Raw genomic sequence first — 21,356 nt, forward strand, 5'->3', positions numbered from 1 at the left:
TATATTTTCCATTCTGTAGAATTTTCTGAATATTAGAATTAAAGCCAGATGTTTAAATAAGAGTCTGAATTTAAGAATTTACCTGTCTGTAGTAGTATTGTACCACATGAATGAATATTGCGGAGACATTTTCGCATTTGATCAGTTTTTTTTTTAAAACAAATCTGTTCTGCTAGTTATCATTGTAGCTTTTTGAGGTGATGATAGGGAAGTTTTCCAGGCGGCTGGCAGGCCCCTGACCGAGACTAACACAGCAACATTACCTTAACAAATTCATTCCATTCCAGAGATGATAATGAGTTTTGGCAAAATTATCATCGCTTGTTGCATCTATCTGCACAGTAGGGGTAACAGTTACAGAGCTCAGATAATTGTGTCATATGTAAGGATTGGAATATGTTGTTTCTAGTCTTCTATTTCAGATTCTTTCAGTGTGTCAGATATCTCCTTCCTCCTTTCCTCATTAGTTCTGACTCATGGCTACACATAAAATTGCTTGATGAGCTTTTTCTGTAAGCTCAGATCACACTCTAGATTAATTACCTCAGAATCTTGGAGGGTTGTGGGAGACCTGAGGAATCAGTAGTTCTTAAAACTCCACAGGTTGATTGCACTTTGTAGTCAAGATTGGGCCTCATAATTTCAGATGAAGTAACACAATTAAGTTAGTAATAATTAAGGAAGATCCTTGTAGAGTCACATGGGAGTTTTTCTCCACACTGTACCTTCTCTCACTCACCCCTTATTACTTGAGTGAATGTTAAATGATGGTGGCATAGTCTTGCCCTGGATATATTAGGACAGTAAAATACCAGAGCAACTTGTTAGGTACTATCTTTCCTATACTTTTATTGGAGAGATACTCTGCTTGTTTAAGTGTCTTTGCATTTATCCAGTATTATTTTATGCTGATGATTTTATTGTTAGTCTGTTTATGTAATCTCTAGGATGGCAGGGACTGCATCTGCCCTATCCCTTACTATAGTTTCAATAAATCTTCATGAATGGATGAATTTGTGTTTTCTTTATTGAATCTAGCAAGTATATTTCACGTTTTGTAATGCTCAAATATTTTCTTTGGATTCAAGGTAAATTCATGTTCACAAGGCACAGAGTGGGTTAATAAGCAATACTATTTTGTTTGGTTGTAGTAGAGATTAATTTCTCTCTATCAGAACTCACAAGTTTATTTTAAAAAGCTGTCATTCTGTGTGAGGGAAGTCAGAATATATAGTAGTTGGGGACTTTTAGCAGATACCTAGGTCATCGTTGTTCATCACCAGAATTATCTCCCTGTATTGTCTTTCCTCCATTTCCCTCCCTCCTCTAGTTATATGTATTTATATATCTCCCTAACGAAGCGTAGAATCCCCAATTTATTTTCAGCCTACAGAAAACAGAACTTCTGTAGCACTCGGGAATAGCAGCTATTCATTTTTAAAATAATTGAACTTTGAAAGGAATACAGAGATAGGATTTTCCCATAGAAAAATGTGAAGGTTGCTTAGGTTTCTAGTCTAACTTGTCTGTTTAGCATTTGATGTACTTAATGTAATTACATTTGTTCCAATGCTAGCTATATTCCAAAACCCCAACCACCTTGTTAAACAAGTAACTGATAAGTAAGATTGATCTTTTCCTTCTTCTGTGAAGTAAAGCTAAAAGTGTAATAGGCTCCAGGTTACGGAGGAGGAGAGTAGAAGAGACCAGAAGAAAGGGGTTCTTGGTATAATGGAGATGCCAAAAGAAGTCATGGATCTCCTGGACAGAGTAGCTTTTTGAGAGTAGCTAAGTATTTTAGTTAAGTCTAGTGTTATATCCCATATTGAAAGTGAATGTAAAAAATGAGGGACTTGTTAGTTACAACAGTATAAGCTAAAGCTAATGTACTTATTGATGGTGATACTTAATTTCACTATCCTCAAAATTTATTGTTCTTGCACCAGGCACTTTGTTGAACTGACTAATGTTTAAAAAGTGGTTTCATCTTTTATATGATTGTACTCAAAGAAATGTGAATCACCTGAGTTATACAAGTGTGCTCTGTAGTGATGATGTCTGGACTAGATTCTTATTCTTTTATAAAGTATTTCTCATGATTATACCCAATAAATCTGACTGTATTTGAATGACGAATGTCATACTAGGCTGTAAGATAGATAAAACACAAGCTTTGTAGTAACAGTAGGCAGAAAGACTATAGTAATGCTGGATCGAGACAGCTTTACTTTGCAGCTAGAAATCTTTTGGCAGATGCCTTATATACTTTGTAAGTTCATCAGTCTATACAAAGACTTCTAGAACACTGAGTTCTTTCATAAACATGATTTTGCAAACTGGATTTATTTATATGTATACATACACACACATAGTCTTTTTGGGGAGTATGTTCCATCTGATCCCTTTAAACAAAGACCAGGTAAATAAATATTTCTTTTTTCTCTGACAACCATGTGGTAATGTTGTCAGGGTTGAATAGAAAGAGGAAAACTGCTTATATGCTATACTCTCAATATATGAAAAAAAAAGATTAGGTCTCAAAAATGATACTTTCAAGTGACATAATAATTATAACAGGGCCAAGAGGTTATACAAACATTTTACAGTAATTTATGTAACACATGTTAAGCTGGTAAGGAATGATTCAAAACCCTTTTTAAAAGTAGCTAGAATCTATTTAACACATTTTAAAAGAATCAGCTTTTATACAGGACAGTATTCTTAATGACAGTTTCATGAAAATTATTTTTAAAAATTTCAGGAAAGGCTTTACATATCAGTACAGGTTTTTAATGCAGATGAACTGTATTTGTTTCAGAGGTGCTGCCTTTTGGATTTTTTCTCCTCCTATAAAAACTTGAATTTAATGTCATTTTGTTTTTCCTCCCTTCCCCATATTCTTAGTATAAGCATAAAAGACTGTAACTTACCTTGTCATCTCCTGTTTTGTTCAGTTGGATTCTCTTCAGAAACATAATCCCTAAAATTTGAGAGTGATTACTTTAGTAGACTTACAAAGTAGAGATGGAAGCTAATTATGAAACATGTAATATATTATTTTTAAAAGTGCTTAGTGTACTAGAAGCTATTACAGAATCACTTTTAATACCATACTTTTATTTTGAATGTTACCATTTTATTTTGGAGAGGAGCTGGGCAACTGAAAACACTTGTACTGATTTACTACTATAATTTGTGATGAAGATGCTTTGTTTTGAGGGGAGGTAGTGAGGTACTTAGGGTTTTAATAACTCAGGGTCTTGCGCTTGATAGGCAGGCACTCTACCACTTAAACCAGACATCAAGACCTTTTGGCTTTAGGTTATTTTGCAGATTGGGTCTCAGATCATGATCCTTCCTGGTGTACCTGGGATGACAGGTATACAGTACCACTCTTGGCTTATTATTAAGAAGTCTCACTAACTTTTTGCCCCAACTGGCTTTGAACCATGATTCTCCAGATTAAGGTAGCTGAGATTATAGGCATATACCATGGTGTCCAGACTCTCAGATGTTTAAAAAGAGAATCTTAGCTATATATGATCATAGACAAGTCATTAAACCTTTCTGGCCCTTCATTTTCTCATAATGAAGTTGTGATAAACATTCTTCACAGGTTACTAAGAATTGCAAGCACCTCACAGAGCTTGTACTCAAAAAAAAATACTTCTTTTTTTTCACTCAGGTCAGTAGTAAAATAGAGTTCTGGTGTGCTTTGAAGATTCTTTTTTGCTGTTTTAATATAAGTACAGAGATACATTTGATGTGACTAATGTGATAATCCACACATGTATTTTTGTTTGTACACATTCTTTTAAAGGACATAAAACTGTATAGTTGAAGTTGCTGTGTACTTCTTTCCAACTTTCATTTCTTTTCCTTCTCCAGATGTAGAGACTGTCCTGTTTCCTTTATATATATATATATGGCTTCTAATTTAAGTTTTATATTTTTGTGATGTAGGTATATGAGTATGTATGAATATCTACGAATGTTTGCTATATGTTTTAAAACTTGTATAAATGGTATGAAATTTTATATTCAATCCTACCATTTATCTTTCACCCACGTCTTTTGAGATTGATTTTACTGAAAAATCTTGGTCACCCCTTTTCTTTTTTTTGGGGGGGGGAAGGGAAGCAGCATTGGGGTTTGAACTCATACTTGCTAGACAGGCATTCTTGCTACTTGAGCTACCAACTCTTTTTTTGTGATGGGGTCTCATGAACTACTTGTCTGGGGCTGGCTTTGAACCTCAATCTGCCTGATCTCTTCCTCCTGAGTAGCTAGGATTACAGATGTGAGCCATTGGCGCCTGGCTAAATCACTCCGTTTAATTGGTGAAAAATACCTTATTGATGAAGATTTCAGTTTTGTGCATTTTTGTCTATCATAAGTAGTACTAGGTTAAATATCTTTTAATATTGTTTGAGCCCTGTAACAATCTCTGAATGTACACTTACTGACCTGAAAAAGTTTATAATGCACTTTCTCAGTTACGTAACTCATTCTAATCTTTTCTAAACATTGTTCTAATTTAAGGGTTCCTTTCTTTCTCTAACCACTCTTTCCTCCCTTCCATAGTACTCATGCTTGCTAAGATGCTAAGGGGATAGCCCTTTTGTAGGAACAGTTACATCAATGTAAGGAGCAGTTACTGCTTATTTTAGTGAGATTCACAGTGATTGATTTTAGTTGGCGGTACTGTGCATTCGTGAGTGAAATGAACCAATTCTGAAGTGTTATTTTGCAACAGATACGTACAAATTCTGACAGTTATTACAAGATTAATCCAGCCTAATGGAATAACATTTTATGTGTAGGAATTTAAATATATATGTGTGTATGTGTATGTATATATATATTTTTTTGTGTATTTATAGTGAATAGATGAGTTAACTTTATAAATGCTGCTCTGTTTTCTAGGCTTCTACTTTTTTAGAAGGATATTCGAATGTTCATTTGTCTATTTTGAGGTTAATACATCTTCCAAATAAGTCATTTTATGTAGATTCTATACACCAGATACATTTTTTGAATCACTGAGGTATGTATGTATAGTTTGGCACATTGTAAAAATTATGTGATTTTAAGTAAGTGTGACTGATTCCTAGTAATGAAATGTCCATTGTTTCTTTAAGTGTTTTATTAATCTTACTAAATTTTAGTCAGTGTTAAGATTATAAAAAAGAAAGATAGCTGGGACACAATACATTCTATATGAAAATGAATGTAATATTCAAACTATAAAATAATCATTGTGATAACTAATTCTCAAGTTGGAATGCGTTGATGAAATTTGATTTTTAGTGTAACACCAATTAGTTAGGATCTTGGTGATGTCAAAAATTGATTAAAACACTTTAGAGTCTGTGCATCTTTAAAATATCTTCCATTGACTATAAACTATTCTGATATGTAATAATTGGTTTTTAGAAATTTAGGAATTTCAAACATATCTGGAAGAACTAAAAGCAGTCACCAAAGATAACATTTTATATTCTAGCCATAGAAATGCCCTTTTTTTTTACCTCTCAGATCTCATTTCTAGTTGTTGTAAAACGGAGTATCCACTGTTAGGCAAGGATAGGTTGCTTTCCTTATTTTCTTTGCTTTGCCTTTTCTCCCTCAGCTGTCCATAAAGAATCCCCTTTTCTCCATTTTTACCCTCACTGTGATATGCTTGCTGGTCACTTTCTTAATTTGCTTTTCCTTTTCTCCTTACTTCCCTCCTGTGTTAGGATGATTGATAGGCTGTCCCTTTGCCTCCCCGTGCATGGCACACCTATCCATCTCTTTTACAGTCCTGTTCCCTCTGTCCTCCATCTTTCAATCATTTCAACTCTCTTAAGTCACCAGTAATAATCTTTCATTTTTGCCTTTCATTCTTAGTGACCATAATCTTACTTTTTGCTCTTTGTTTTTTCTACTTGGATCAGACTGATCAAGCTGAGGTTGCTGATAATTGTGTATTTTTAAAATGTTTAGAATGATACTATGATAAATAAAATACTATTGCTTTTCAGTATTTTGTTTTTTACTGACAAAATGTCAATTTATATGCATTTGTTCATTTAATCTTATGAGGAAAGTTGGTTTAAATAACTTGTGAAAATTTGAAGGCTTCTTAAAAATCTAAACATAGAATGCCGTATGATCAAGTGATCCCGCTCCTGGGGATATACACAAAGAACTGTGACACAGGTTACTCCAGAGGCACCTGCACACCCATGTTTATTGCAGCACTATTCACAATAGCCAAGTTATGGAAACAGCCAAGATGCCCCACCACTGACGAATGGATTAAGAAAATGTGGTATTTGTACACAATGGAATTTTATGCAGCCATGAAGAAGAATGAAATGTTATCATTCGCTGGTAAATGGATGGAACTGGAGAACATCATTCTGAGCAAGGTTAGCCAGGCTCAGAAAACCAAAAATTGTATGTTCTCCCTCATATGTGGACTTTAGATCTAGGGCACATGCAGCAATGTGGTTGGACTTGGATCACATGACAAGGGGAGAGCGCATATGGGAGGTATGGGGATAGGTAAGAAACCCAAAACATGAAAGTACTTAATATGCCCACTGCAGAGGAACTAATACAGAAACCTTAAAGCGACAGAGGTCAGTATGAGAAGGGGATCAGGAACTAGTGAAAAGGTCAGGTAGAGATGAATCAACTTGGGATGTAACACATTAGTACATGGAAGCAATACTAGGAATCTCTCTGTATAGCTATCCTTAACTCAATTAGCAAAAACGTTTTCTCTTCCTTATTATCACTTATATTTTCTCTTCAGAAAAATTAGAGAGAAGGGCAGAACAGGTTTTGCCTGGAAGCGGGGGTGGGGGATTGGGGGAAGAAATGGCCTAAACAATGTATGCACATGTGAATAAATGAATTAAAAAAAATTAACTTTTGTGGCCCAACATTGAAACCAACATTTATAGTATTTGTGGTTAGAGTGTGTCCCAAATCCATATACCTGATTTTGACACAAATTTTTGGAACATATCCCTTGGTATTTTAGAAGCTGTTTTTATTAGCCAACACCTGAGAAACATACTTCTTCTTGCTTTAATATACAAACATTTACTTATCTTAAACTTTATTTGTGTCTTAGTTAACAGTAAAATTTACTGGGAAGTACAGTGTTAACCAAGAGTGGACCCTCCACACATACAACCTCCTCCTTTTTTATAATCCATGGACCTCCTTTTTGAACACATTGTTACCACTCAAATTGCCTAGTTTAATAGTGTTGTACATTTTATGGCTTTTGATAAATGTATAATGACATATCCTCAGCTCTTGTAGCACATAGAATAGGTCCACTGTCTTAAAGATGCTCTGTGCTTTATCTGTTTATCTTTTCTCTCCAACCTCTGGCAACCACTAATCTTCTAACTGTCCATAGCTTTGCCTTTTGTAGGATGCCATATGGTTGGAATTACTAGTATTTAGCCTTTTCATTTAGTCTTCTTTCACTTAGTAATATGAATGTAGGGACCTTCCAAGCTATCATGGCTTGATAGCTTACTTCTTTTTAACACTGAATAGTATTTCATCATCCCCCATGTCCAGCAGTTTCTACATCTATTTGTCTAACAAAGGTCATGTTGGTTGCTTTCAAGTTTTGGAAGTTGTGAGTAAAGCTGCTATAAACATTCATGTGCATTTTTTTGTGTCGGCCTAAGTTTTCGAGCTCATGAGTAAATACCAACAAATGTGATTGCTGTATCATATGGTAATATATATTTAGTTTTATAAGAAACTTTCTAAACTGTCTTCTAAAGTGAATATTCATGTGAAACAAAATGGGTACACAGATTTTGTGCTTGCTGTATTGTTTTGCATTCTCATCAGCAATGGGTATTTTTGTTGCTCCACATCATACCGGCAGTTTGTGATGTAAGTTTTGTGGACTTTAGCCTTTCTAACAGATGTATAGTGGTATATCCTTGTTCTTTTAATTTGTAGTTCCCTAATAATATGAGGTTGAATATTTTTTCATATGCTTACTTGCCATCTATATACCTTCGTGAGGTATGCAGGTCTTTTGCCTACCTGCAAATTGGGTGTTCATTTTCTTACTGTTAAGTTGTAAGATTCTTTGTGTATTTTAAACATAGTTCTTTATCAAGTGTGTTTTTGCTTGTATTTTTTCCTAATCTGTGGTTTGTCTTCTCATTTTCTTGACACTGTCTTTTTTTTTTTTAATTCTTGAGACAGAGTCTGGCTATGAAGTCCAGGCCAGCCTTGAACTTAATGATCCTCCTGTCTCAGCCCTCCTTAGTGCTGGGATTAAAGGCATGTAACACCAAGACCAGCATTGATAGTGTCTTTTGCAAAGCAGTAGTTTTTAATTTTAGTGAGGTTCAATTTACCAGTTATTTTTTCTTGAGTTGCGTGCTTGTGATGCTATATCTAAAAAGTTATCAACATGCTTAAGATCATCTAGGTTTTCTCTTTATTTTATAGGAGTTTTATAGCTTTGTACTTCACTCAGGTTTGTGACTTGCTGAATTAGTAACTTTTGTGAAGGATGTGAGGTTGTTGTTTTGATTCATTTCTTTGTATGTAGCTATCCAGTTGTTTCTGCACCATTTTCTGAAAAGGCTACTTGTGCCATTATATTGTCTGTGCTCCCTTGTCAAAGACTAGTTCAGTGTATTTACCTGTATCTGTTTCTGGGCTCTCTACTGTGTTCCTTTGGTCTGTTAATTCTTTTGTCAGTATCACACTGTCTTGATTTTTGTAGCTTTATAGTAAGTCTTAAAGTTGGGTAGTATCGGGCCACTAACTTTGTTCTCTCCTTCTTAGTTTAGCTATTCTAGTACTTTTCCACATAAGCTGTAGAGTCAGTTTATTGATATCCACAAAATAACTTACTGGTGTTTTTCTTGGAATTACTTTGAATGTGTAGATGAAGTGTAAGAATTGATACTCTTGACAGCATTTAGTTTCTTTATACATAGATGTGTGGAACATCTCTTAAAGCCTTAATTTCCATTTTCTTAATAGACTTAGTGTTTCAAAATTTAGTCCATTGATAAGGATTCAGAAATGATCATTGAGTCTAGTAATGAGGTCAATTGGTGACCTTGGATAAGAGCTGTTTCAATAAAGGGATGGGGAGGGAAACACCAGGTAGGAATGAGTTCAAAACAGGAGGAGGAAAATTGTAGGCAGCAGGCAGAAATATAGAGATAACACTTTCAAGGAGGTTTACATAAAGGAATGGTAATTTGAGAGGAAAGCTGGAAGAGTTAGAGAAATAGAGGGTTTAATTAAAGGTTGGAGAAAGGGGGAAAGAGGGAGAGAGAGAGAGCAAGAGAATATTAATGGGAACTAGTGAAAAGATCTGAATAGTACCTGTCTTGAAACTACTAGCATTTATCATCCATGTCACCTGCTAGCCTGTAACATGTTTTGTTGGCATTAATGAACTCAGTCCTGAAAATTCCCTTATCGTATACCACTTCCTATCCCCTTCCAAGCCTGCCTGTGCCTTGACTAGCAGATGGTACCTTTCTGAAAATCAAAAGGGCCTCTTCTACCACATAAAGCACTTAGCACCAGGACTGGATTGTAGCCCTCACTCCTCTCAGGCTAGGTGTCTAATCACATTAGCATAACTTCATCTTGCTTGATGTACTACAAGATAACAAGGAAAGTTGCATTTAATATTCTGCTGTTATAGAATGAAATGTATCTTTTTCCTATGTTAAATACCATAAATAAAAAGAAAATTTAAGAACTAAGAATTTGTTGTTAAAATTGCAGTTCTTCCAACCAACTCAGAAGGGCTCTAAAAGATGGATCATTTACATTCTCTTTGTCTTGGCCTGGTTTATTCAACTGTAAAGAGAGGGGCTTGGACTCAACCTCATTGTTTAAGTTTAAAATTCTGTGGTCATTTAACATGCAGTGATCCCCAACTTTGTCTCAGGAGTTTTTTTTGGTTCTTAGTAAACTGTGTTGTATTTCAGATGACTGAAGAGGTAAGTTGGGGATTTGGTTTCTTTGGAAAGCAGCTCTTCTTGGTTACTTACACAAGTATTTGCAAAATTTGGAGCTAGAAGTAGCAAGAAGATATGCAGCAAAACCTTAGTTTCCTCATCTGAAAGTAGAAATATAACAATATAACATTCTTCTAAGATTTCTTAGGAGAATTAAATTACACACTATGGCACTTTAAGCAATGTCTGGCTAATAGTAATGATGGAGTAAACAATAGCTAACATTTTTCTTATTACCTGTTACTGTAGGTAAGATGCAGTTTAGAAACATTTCACTAGAGTAGCTATCACCGTAAAAACTCTTGATACTGTAATTGAGTTTTATAATGATTACCTTGAATCAAGGGAAAAATTAATGAGAGGACTGCCATTGAATCAGGTTAAACTTTTTTGTTTTTATAAAACTGGGACTTAATTTCATGGTTTTGTTACCATGGATATTCACTTTTGGAAGTATACCTGATTCTTAAATGATGACTTATTATTTTAGTAAGTTTCAGTTGCTGTGTATATTTAAAACATATGTTGCTTAATTTTAAAATGAATTTTCCTTAAATAGGCCAAGTAGTAAGATTTTATTTGCGTGAGTGTGTGCCTGTGTGTGTTGTGTGTGTGTGTGAGGTTTTCTGTACTGTCTTTGAACTGTTTCTCAGAGCACACATTTGATTATGGATAGAATCACTTACTTGAAGTTTTATAGCTTATAGTATGTGTTTATAGTATAAATACCATGTAGTTAAATCGTTTTAACTAGTGTCCTGTTGTTAAGTAATAAGGTTGGTTTATCAATGCTGGTTTGCACTTACATTAAATAGGGACTGCAGATCATTTCTAAGCTAATGAACACTTTAAGAGAAAAAACAAAAATCCTTAAACATTCATATGTTCAGAAAGCCAAGATAATTGGTTATGTTAAAATTAAAGAAAAATGGAAGTCTAGAAGATGTATTTGAAAAGAATTTAAGGGCTAGTAGAGTTGTTTTACTAAAAGTAATTGTGAGTTTAGATTTTATTGAACTGTCTAGTTTGTAATTTATAAATGAAACTACAGTGTTGATCACATTACATTAAAATTCATCTGGGACTCTATAGCATTTAGCACTCAGATCTTGGTTTCTGACAACATTCCCCTAAGAAGAACCAGGGCTTCTTGAAGGTGATTCCAAGACCAGGAGCCTGGAGCATGTTGTTAAGCCAGACAGAAAAGGAATGCTCCAGAAGAGAGAGTGGCATTTTATATGAATGTAGGAGCCATTTCCCACTGGCCAACTCTGGGACAATTTGAGTATCAAAGTAATTAAAAACTAGTGAATTATAAAGCATTGGAAAAATAGGAATCTATGAAACCAAACCAGTAATACTATATATACACGTATACATAAACCCAAATGTGGGAAAGTAAGTGTGTGGAAAGTACTGGAGTTGTAAAATTGTGATTTTTGCCACCATAATAGTAAGATTCAAAGAACCACAAATAGTGATTAAATCTGGTGGGAGAAATTTTGAAGAGAACTAGGATTATTTGCATGATCTTAAAAGTATCTCCCCAAAGATTACTTTACTGGTTGCAAGGAATAGGTAGTATCTAAACAGAAGGAAAAGTGGACAGTACCTTGGCCAGGATGATGATACTTACCATTATCAGTGAGGGACAGGTAGCCATGTGCCTCCAGACGTGATGCAGTGAGAAGCAGTCATCACTTAAGCACTACTCTGGCGAGGAATTCATCACTTGAATCTAATCATAAGGAACCACCAGAAATGCTGAAAGTGGTGTGGGCATTCTTTTTTTTAAGGATTGTATTTGGTTAAAATGTTTATGTTACAAAAGTCAGAGGCTGAAAGGATCCATTTTAAAGTAAGACTAAAGCACAGGTCATAAGTGGGCATTGTGGTGCACATCTGTAATCCCAGCACTACCCTGGTAGAGGCCGGAAGACTGCAAATTCGAGTCCAGTTTGAGTAACTGTCTTAAAAGACACAGAACAAGACTGGATCTTGCATCTGGAGAAAAAAAATTTGGAGGGTATTGGTGAATTAGTTGACAACTTTGTCGTGCACATTGTAGATTAAAATATTGTAATTGATGTAGTTACTGAAATTGTAATTGTGTTGAGGTATATAGATTATTTTCAGGAAATGCACACTGAAGTATTTAAGTGGAAAGTTCCACAATGTGTGCATCTTTCAAATGGCTTAGAAACAAACTTGTATTGCGCGTAAGAGAGAGCGAGCAAGAGAGAGATGAAGAGGAAGAGGGAAGGATAGGCAAATGGGATAAAATACTAACAGGAGATTCTGGATAAAGACATATAGGTATACTTTGTACTTTTCTTGCAATTTTTTTTGAGTTTGAAGTGTTTCCAAATTTTTCATACTTGTTTCATTGCTTCAAGTTGCTAATTTAACTTGAATACTTCATTGGTTTTAAAGTGTTAATGTGCATTGTTCATAGACGTATATATTGATTTTCAATTTTCTTTAAATAGTGCTGGGCCTAAAGGAGATAACATCTATGAATGGAGATCCACTATACTTGGTCCACCAGGTTCTGTGTATGAAGGTGGTGTGTTTTTTCTGGATATCACATTTTCATCAGATTATCCATTTAAGCCACCAAAGGTAAGTACACATAAGTACATTCATTAATATTTATTCTTCTGCCACATCAGATATTCTAGAGCTTAACCATGTATTAATGTGTAACCATTTTTATTCATTGTTGTTAATTAATTGGTATGAAAACTCAGAACCAAGGATTTTGACACTGAAAGTAATTGACTTCTGCCTGTAAAAGTTCATGATCAACCAAGGGTTTAATTGTTAATAGTAAGTAACTGTACTTTGTTCATCTATAAAACATAAATCTCAGACTTAAGAGGAAAAATGTCCTGAGACCCTTCCTTAAGAGATATATTGGGATTAAAAAGTAAGCCTGTTTGACACCTTCTAGGAGCATTGGTTTACTAATGTGAATTTTATCTTTATATATAAGAGAAACTAGAAAACATAACAAAGAAGGAAAACTAATAGTATTTAGTAAAATAATTTTCTTTTAATCCTGGTTCCTTATGTTCCCTGTTCTGTTACCATTTATATGATGATTTAATGCCTCTGTGTGTGTGAAAACTTTGACATTTATCAGGCATTCATTATCTAACCAATTAACAATAGTTCCACCTAGTGGTGTTTACCTCAAATTGCAGTTACCAAGGTCTCTTACCATTTGGACATACTCCCAATTAAAGCTATCCATTTTTTGAATGTCTTACTATTGGTCCTATTAGAATCTGAGCTCTTGAAATTATTACCTTTTTGATTGGTAAGTCAGTCAAATAAAGAAACAAAACACTGATGTTGATAACACCATGAATGTATTCAAAATGATACATAGTTAATGTCAATGTATGACTAACTGCTCACTTTTCGATCTTTGGCTAAGTTTTCTGTATTACAAGAAAAAAACTTAGCAGACCTCATGATTATAAACAGTGATAAATGTACTCAGTGCCCAGTTTTCCATGTTGGAAATTGGTTTTAACTTATAAGCAAAATTGGGGAAGTAAAACCAAAATGTATTTTGTATAAAATTATTTTTGTATGTGAAGGGAATTAATTGAATTAAAAAGATACTTACATTCATCTTAGCACTTTTGAGTGGAAAATGGAAATTGCCTAACCTACAGTTTTCAAACTATGGTTCTACAAATGATTTGACATAATCATTTTGATTAATGTAATGGTTATCTATAAATTTAGCATGCAATTTTAGTTTTAGTTGAAATTGCAGTGTTTTAATTTTCTAATTTGTTAATGTTGGCTCTCTTGCTAAGATATAATAAGCATTCTTAAAGTCCATAGTTGAACAAATGATATAAATAAGATTTGTGGTATTAGGTTTAGTGTTAAAAAGAACAATTATTTCTGTATAGCATATTCTTTATAAAGTTCATATAAGGTGTTGAACTTTATGAAGAATAATAAAAATAATTCTCTACCATTAGTGGATACTACTCCGTTTTCTTGTTAATAACTGAAAGAATTTTAAAATAATTTTATCTGTAAAAAATTTCTGTACCTATTGCGTAGTCAGCAGTAGGTATAGAACATATGTTATTCCCATATTTAGAGCAGCATTATCTAGTAGAAATGTAATTCAAAGCTACACATACAATTTTAAATTTTCTGGTAGCCTATTAGAACGATAAAAGGAAAACTATTTAATGCAGTACATCCTGAATATTGCCATTTCAACATGTAATCAGTATAAAGTATTACTAATGAGATCTTTTACATTCTGGTCTTGGTAGCCAGTGTTTGAAATCTGGTATGTATTTTACACTTGTAACCCATAATGATTTGACTAGTTATAATTTAAGATCTTAATTCACATGTAACCATTACTGTGTGTTATGAGAGTAGTTCTAGAGGGCCATGGTCCTCTCTCCTTCTCTTCCACTACTACTACTACTACTAATAATCAGTGATTGGTTTGGGAGTGTGTTTTTCTTGTGCTGTTATACACATAACACACCCACCTAACTCCCTCACCCTCCCACATAATTCTTTCTGTGTCCTTCCCTGTTTCTCCCTCCCTCCCTCCCTCTCCTCTCTTGGTTCTCAACCCTCGCCCCCCATCCTTTTCAGAATGACACTTTTGAGAGCTTTTATTTTCTTCTCAGATTGCCCTTTGAAGTTCACAGTACACTTGCTGGTTCTAAGAGACAGGAATTTTTTTTTTTCTCAGCACAACTCACAATTATGAATGAATCACCCAACTATTGTTTGTGGTAGTTTAGAAACTTGCCAGTATTTATTTCTGTGATTTATCTTCTTTTCTCAAACATGTCAGAGATGTGCTGGTTTTTCCAGTAGCTGGAAACCTATTTTAATATTTTAGTCTGACAAAGCATTGAGCCAGCTGTGAAAATGAACAGCTGAGAAGTAGAAAGGCAGGTAGTATAGTTGATTTCATCGACCTTTGTCACAGTCCTTCTCCATTATTTTCTGAAGTTATGTGTAGAATTTATTGTATCATTCAATAATTAATTGATTATCCACTCACTTTGGTTTTAGCAGCAATATAGTTGTTTATATACCAGGTGAAAACAAAAATTTCTTTTAGCTAAATCAAATAAAACTAAATTTTTCATTGAGCTTAACCTAAGGTTAGCTCTAGTTAAATTATTTACTGTTTAGTATCATCCATGATATGTTACTGTTGAGAGTTTTAGTAGGTAATAAAGCACTTTCTTTCTTTCTGTTTTAACATGACTGTACTTAGGTTACTTTCCGCACCAGAATTTATCACTGCAACATCAACAGTCAGGGAGTCATCTGCCTGGACATCCTTAAAGACAACTGGAGTCCTGCTTTGACTATTTCAAAGGTTTTGCTGTCTATTTGTTCCCTTTTGACAGACTGCAACCCTGGTAAGCAAATCTTTATAAACTTGCACAGTAAGGCTGCAAAAACCAGTACATTTTCTTCATTAGCTTAAAAATTGATTGCAAAGTAAATGTTATTGGTGGGAAGATGTGCATAAAACATTTTGTAAGGGCTAGACATAATGTCACAAACCTATAATCCCAGCACTTGGGAGGCTGAGGTAAGAGGATCACAAATTCAAGGCCAAGTTGGGTTACATACCAACTTCCAAACCAGTTTGAGTTACATACTTTAAGCCATGTATCCAAAAATAAAGCAACAAACTACCCCTGCCCAAGCAAAAAAAAAAAAAAACAAGCAAATATTTTATCAGTTAGTTAGCAATGCTGTTTCAATTTGACCAGGCCAAAAGTTTATTAATAACTTCATTTAGTTTGTTAATGGCCTACTGTAACTCTATTACTATTTTTCTCACTCATTCATGCAGTCTTTACTATCTAAATTATGTAGCCATACAGATAGATCATTTTTATCAGGAATCACAGAATGTCTTTGACCATAGTTACATCCTTTTCTCTCCTTCATAGCTGCCATGTTCCTTAAGGCAACCACTCAGTAATGAAGGGCTCTCCCTTCCTTTGTACTTTAAAGTTAGTTATTGTAGCAACAGATAATGAAAATGATAGGCTGACCAGGGAGTTGGGCTGCATTATGATTGTGTAAGCTCAGAAGTAAAGTATGTCATTTATAACTTTTTCAGAAAAGGCCTAACCACCACATAAGATTAACATGAGTAGTGGACTTGATAAAGTCATATATAGACCTGGAGTTTCACATGTATTACCTTACTCTGATAATTTTTAAAAAACTTGGCCTACTGTTTTCTAAGTACTTGATAACTCACTAGAGATTATCACTATTACCTTAGGCTCAGCAATGCAGACATAAGCAATAGTTATATACTATACCTATATATAGGTAGTGAAATGTATATTCATTTTATTTATTAAAGCAAAAGATTAGAAATAACCTGAGTGTTCATTAATAGAGGATATAGCTATTAATAAAAGAATGAGGCAGCTCTAGAGGAACTGACAGGAAAAGGTCTTTAGATATAGCAAGTTGAAAAAGGAAAAGAAAGGGGTACACATAATAATAACTTTCTAAATGCTTATAGATGTATGTAAAATTTCTGGAAAGAAATGTAAAGGAGTAACAGTTGTTTGCCATGGAGAGAAAATTCTGAGTCGTTGGGGTCAGGAAGGAAGAGAGCCTTTACTTTTTTTACTGGTTATCATTTAGAACACACCATACACTGTGCCATGTGTACACATTTTTTTTAAATCTCAGATTCAATTTTTATTTCAAATTCTATTTTAAAATGAAATGGCAAGTTTTTTCATGGCTGTACACACAGTGATTAGTTATATTATGAAAATATTTCATTCTGAATAGCATTGTATTGTAAGATTGGAGTTTTATGTACAACTTACGTCTTTTAATACCCATGACAAACCAGAAATACAACTATCATATTTTCATTGTTGAATTAAATGCCAGGGCTAGAAAATATAAAAGTCTGATCTGTTAACATTCATTTTTTAGTGAAAGGGGATTTTATAATTTGAATATAAAATAGGCATATCTTATTACTGTATTTTCCTTTTGAAAATCAAACCATTCTATATCAAAATATTGCTGAAGTATAAGTAATATGTTTTAATTTAATAGAATGTTAGAATTTTATCTTTAAGACATCACATAATATCTTAATGTTGTTTCCACTTTTCCAGCGGATCCTCTGGTTGGAAGCATAGCCACTCAGTATTTGACCAACAGAGCAGAACATGACAGGATAGCCAGACAGTGGACCAAGAGATACGCAACATAATTCACATAATTTGTATGCAGTGTGAAGGAGCAGAAGGCATCTTCTCACTGTGCTGCAAATCTTTATAGCCTTTACAATACGGACTTCTGTGTATATGTTATACTGATTCTACTCTCTGCTTTTATCCTTTGGAGACTGGGAGACTCCCAAAAAAGGTAAATGCTATCAAGAGTAGAACTTTGTAGCTGTAGATTAGTTATGTTTAAAACGCCTACTTGCAAGTCTTGCTTCTTTGGGATATCAAAATGTATTTTGTGATGTACTAAGGATACTGGTCCTGAAGTCTACCAAATATTATAGTGCATTTTAGCCTAATTCATTATCTGTATGAAGTTATAAAAGTAGCTGTAGATGACTTAGGAATTATGTCATTTGTATTAAGCCCAGATCTATTCTGAGTATGTGGTTCATGCTGTTGTGAAAATGTTTTACCTTTTACCTTTGTCAGTTTGTAATGAGAGGATTTCCTTTTACCCTTTGTAGCTCAGAGAGCACTGATGTATCATCTCAAACACAATAAACATGCTCCTGAAGGCATAGTTTCCTGTCGTAATATTTCAAGTCAGTCTTGTCAGAAGGTGTGTCTGAGATGATTGTTGATGAAATAAAGGTGTGGATATGAAGGTCACCTTCTAAGGACTAGTACAAATGAATAGGTTTAAAATCGAAAGCATTTAAAAGCTTATTAAGTTTGTAGAATTTTCCCCTTCAAGTCTTAATGAGAGAATACAGTGGGCTTAAATATGCAAACTTGATTTTAAACTGTTGGTCTCAGAAAAATATAAAGTTTTCCTTTTATAAAACAGTATTTAAGCTTAAAAGAAAACAAAATCCTGGCTCACTCAGGAGTCTGGTAGTGTCTTACAGAACATTTTGCTTCCAAGTTGGTGATTTCTGTTCAGCATTGGCAATATTGTCAGATAATAACTTTGATCTGGTAGCTGGTCTGTGGTGCTTTTTCCCCATTTAGTCCTGATCTAGAATTTTTGTGGTACATTACATTCTTCCTGTGATGCATGGCCAACCAGTGGTACTGTGGGTTAGTGTGCAGATATGGCATTATTTCTCAATTGAAAATATACCAAATTGTAAGGATTTTATAAGTTAAATTCTTTCTAATTGTAAATATTGAATATATTATTAAGCTTACAATCATTAAACAGTCTATGGCAGTTTGTAAACAGCTCAATTATGATATTTTTCCCCTTTGTGCTAATTATAATTTGGTCAAGGTTGTGTCATAGGTCATAAGGGTCAGCTGTCTTCTTCAGTCCGACATATGGTAATAGAGTACTATCTTAAAATTTAGAGAATGGAATTACTATCATGAAAATACATTGCTTCCATATAATAAACAAAACATACATAATTACATATGCCATCACTAAAATAGTGGGCTCCTACTTACTTGTCAATAGAAATTTTAAATCAGAGTAAAAATGAAATTAAACTTACATATCTTTTTCATCTAAATGCTCCCCAGAATATCCTTACAAAGGAACAAGTAAAATTATACTGTTTTAACGGATTTAAACTGTGAAAACTTCTGAGCTTTGACTGTTTTAAGTAGAAGTTAATAATCTGTAGTTCAAGTCAGAGTCATGTGGGTGCAAACCTTTTATGTTAACAAAAAAGATTTTTATAAACTGTGGTTGGGCCTTAGAAAGTAGTTTTTCCCCACTACTAAGATACCTTGATTGGATTTTCTACTCACTATGAACCTGGTTATCACCACCAGCCTATTTGCTTTTTTGATACTGAACCAAGCAGAGGGAATTAGTTGCCCAGAATATTTGTGGCTCTTCTGCAAACTTCCTTTGGATCCTTGAATAACACATTTTTTTGAGTTTCAGTATATTCACATATGAAACACGAGAGGTGAACTTGATTTTTTCACTGTTCTCTATTACCCTGAAACTCAGTAATTATATAATCACAAAATTTTTATTCTGCTTGTTCCTTTTCTTTTAGGAAACTGACTGTACTTTTCAGATGGGCTAATTAGTACCTTGGTATTCTAATCAATTGACATATAAAATAAGCCACATTATTGTAAGAGAAGATAATCAAAAGGAGTACATTTTGAAAATTATTAAGTATCATTTGGTTTTCTACTATAGATTCCCTTAAATTTTTGATTATTTCTGAAAAACTAGATCATTGACACAGTTTTGTAGCTATTAAATTGCATACTGTTAGGGTAGTTTTTTCCCCATGAAACTTTGCTCTAGACATTTCCAACAAAACCTAGACTTTTTCTCACTCATTAGAAGCAAAATTTGCAATTTACAAATTGTAATATTTTAAAATATGAGTAATAATTTTAAATGTTTGAGAATGGCCATGCTCCAGGTATCCCATTAAACCCTGAGTGTTCTAATTATGATTATGTACCCTCGGGAACAGTGCAGTGCGCCACTACACGTCAAGCATTATTTAATAGCTGATGTGATCTGTCTCATTTAGTACCCCTGAAGAGCTTTAGCAGAGTAGTCACTGATGATGAGTTGACAAGAGTTGGGAATGATAGGTTAAATAATTTGCTCCAGACTGTATAGCCATTAAGATTTGACGTTGTAACCCCTTTGTTCTACCACTAGGCTAAGAAGTTTTGGTTAAGTTTGTGTAAGTTAGTGTTGCATATTCACACATACACACACTTTATAGTTATTGTCTGTAAAAGCAGAATATGCATAGATTAATTATAACTTCCAAAATTTACTCTGTAGGATAAAGTATAGTTTGCCTTTCAGTAAATATTGTAAAAATCTTAGTCTCTATCTTATTCTGTCTTCTAAAAGCAGACATGGTCCCAATGAATGTGAGAAAGATTTATTAATATTCTCAAACATGTGTCATAGAAATACTCCAACATCACTGATTTCCTTTTTTCATTTGAAAACGAGACAAGTGATGTTATTCAAATTTTAACCCTATATCACATAATCACATCAGAATTTATATTGATAAATATATATCACACATTTTTCAAAACAAGGTTTTAGTTTTTTGGACATTGCATTTTCTTTTTAATGAAGTCTTAACTAATAACAGGGATAAAAAAATCACTGACTTTTTCAGTTTGCCCCATGCTACCTTTTCTAAAAAGAATTGAGGTGTTGTTTTCTAATGTGTACTTAAAGAACTTGGAATCAGCCCAACTTACCCAAATGTATTATAACAATACATGAATGATTGCATGGTAAACTTTTGTTAGTCTCAGTCCTGTGACATCAAGTACTAATCCACATTAGTCATGTTACTGCACAATGCATTAACACATTTTGTGTCACCCTTTATAGTATCGGACAGATTTATAGTATGAGCTGGGATGACATTTATTTTTTTCAAACCATTATAAATTATTTTAGATCCTGAGAAATGATTCCATAATAACATTATCTGATTATATTTCAGCTAATTTTTTAAAATTTTAGGTAAATGTACAAATCCCTTTGTTTCATTTCTAGACAAATTAGTTTTTTCAAGTAATACTCAAATAATTTAAAAATACTCATCACATTTTAGTAAATATAGATTGTTTGAATTGAAACTTTTTTTCTAATTTTAACAGCTTTTTCTTACAAGTTCTTTAGTGATTTAAGTGTGTATCTATGTGTAATGGAATGTGTCTACACAGTGAACTGATAGTCCTTTCTAAATGGTTATAACATGAATTGCTGAAAGTGGTTTGTGAACTGCATTGCCAGCAGTAATGAATACTGATAAAACCTTGATCTCCATCAGATAGAATCAGCCTGAACCATCCTTTAAAGCATATTCACTGCTAAGTAGGGTACATGCACACCTGGCCTTGCTTTCTTTCCTCATTTTCTCCTTGACTCTGTTAAACTCATGAACATTTCTCCGAAGGAAACATCTTGAAACTCCAGAATTCTTTTGTTTCAGTTTGCCAACTGCTGTACTCTCAACTGCTTGTGGTCCCAGTAGTTCCTGAAACTGAAAGTCCAAGGTGAATTTTAAATGACAACATTCAGTGTATAAAACATATATATGTGTGTGTGTGTTACATACATAATACATATATA

At 33.8% G+C, this 21,356-nt stretch overlaps 1 protein-coding gene across 6 annotated transcripts in view; it reads left to right on the plus strand.

The window, feature by feature from the left end:
* The window catches only part of Ube2e3 (ubiquitin conjugating enzyme E2 E3), a 70,371-nt gene extending 52,525 nt beyond the window's left edge, over window positions 1-17,846 (plus strand). For all 6 annotated transcript variants that reach the window (XM_074071214.1, XM_020183240.2, XM_020183241.2 and 3 more), the window contains exons 4-6: window positions 12,518-12,650; window positions 15,313-15,460; window positions 17,210-17,846. In XM_074071214.1, coding sequence (XP_073927315.1) covers window positions 12,518-12,650; window positions 15,313-15,460; window positions 17,210-17,307 — 379 coding nt within the window. In that variant the 3' untranslated portion in view covers window positions 17,308-17,846. The remainder of the gene's footprint in view (window positions 1-12,517; window positions 12,651-15,312; window positions 15,461-17,209) is intronic.
* Window positions 17,847-21,356: the final 3,510 nt, after the last annotated feature.

Source organism: Castor canadensis, chromosome 4 (assembly GCF_047511655.1).
Source record: "Castor canadensis chromosome 4, mCasCan1.hap1v2, whole genome shotgun sequence".
NCBI classification, from domain to species: Eukaryota; Metazoa; Chordata; class Mammalia; order Rodentia; family Castoridae; genus Castor; species Castor canadensis.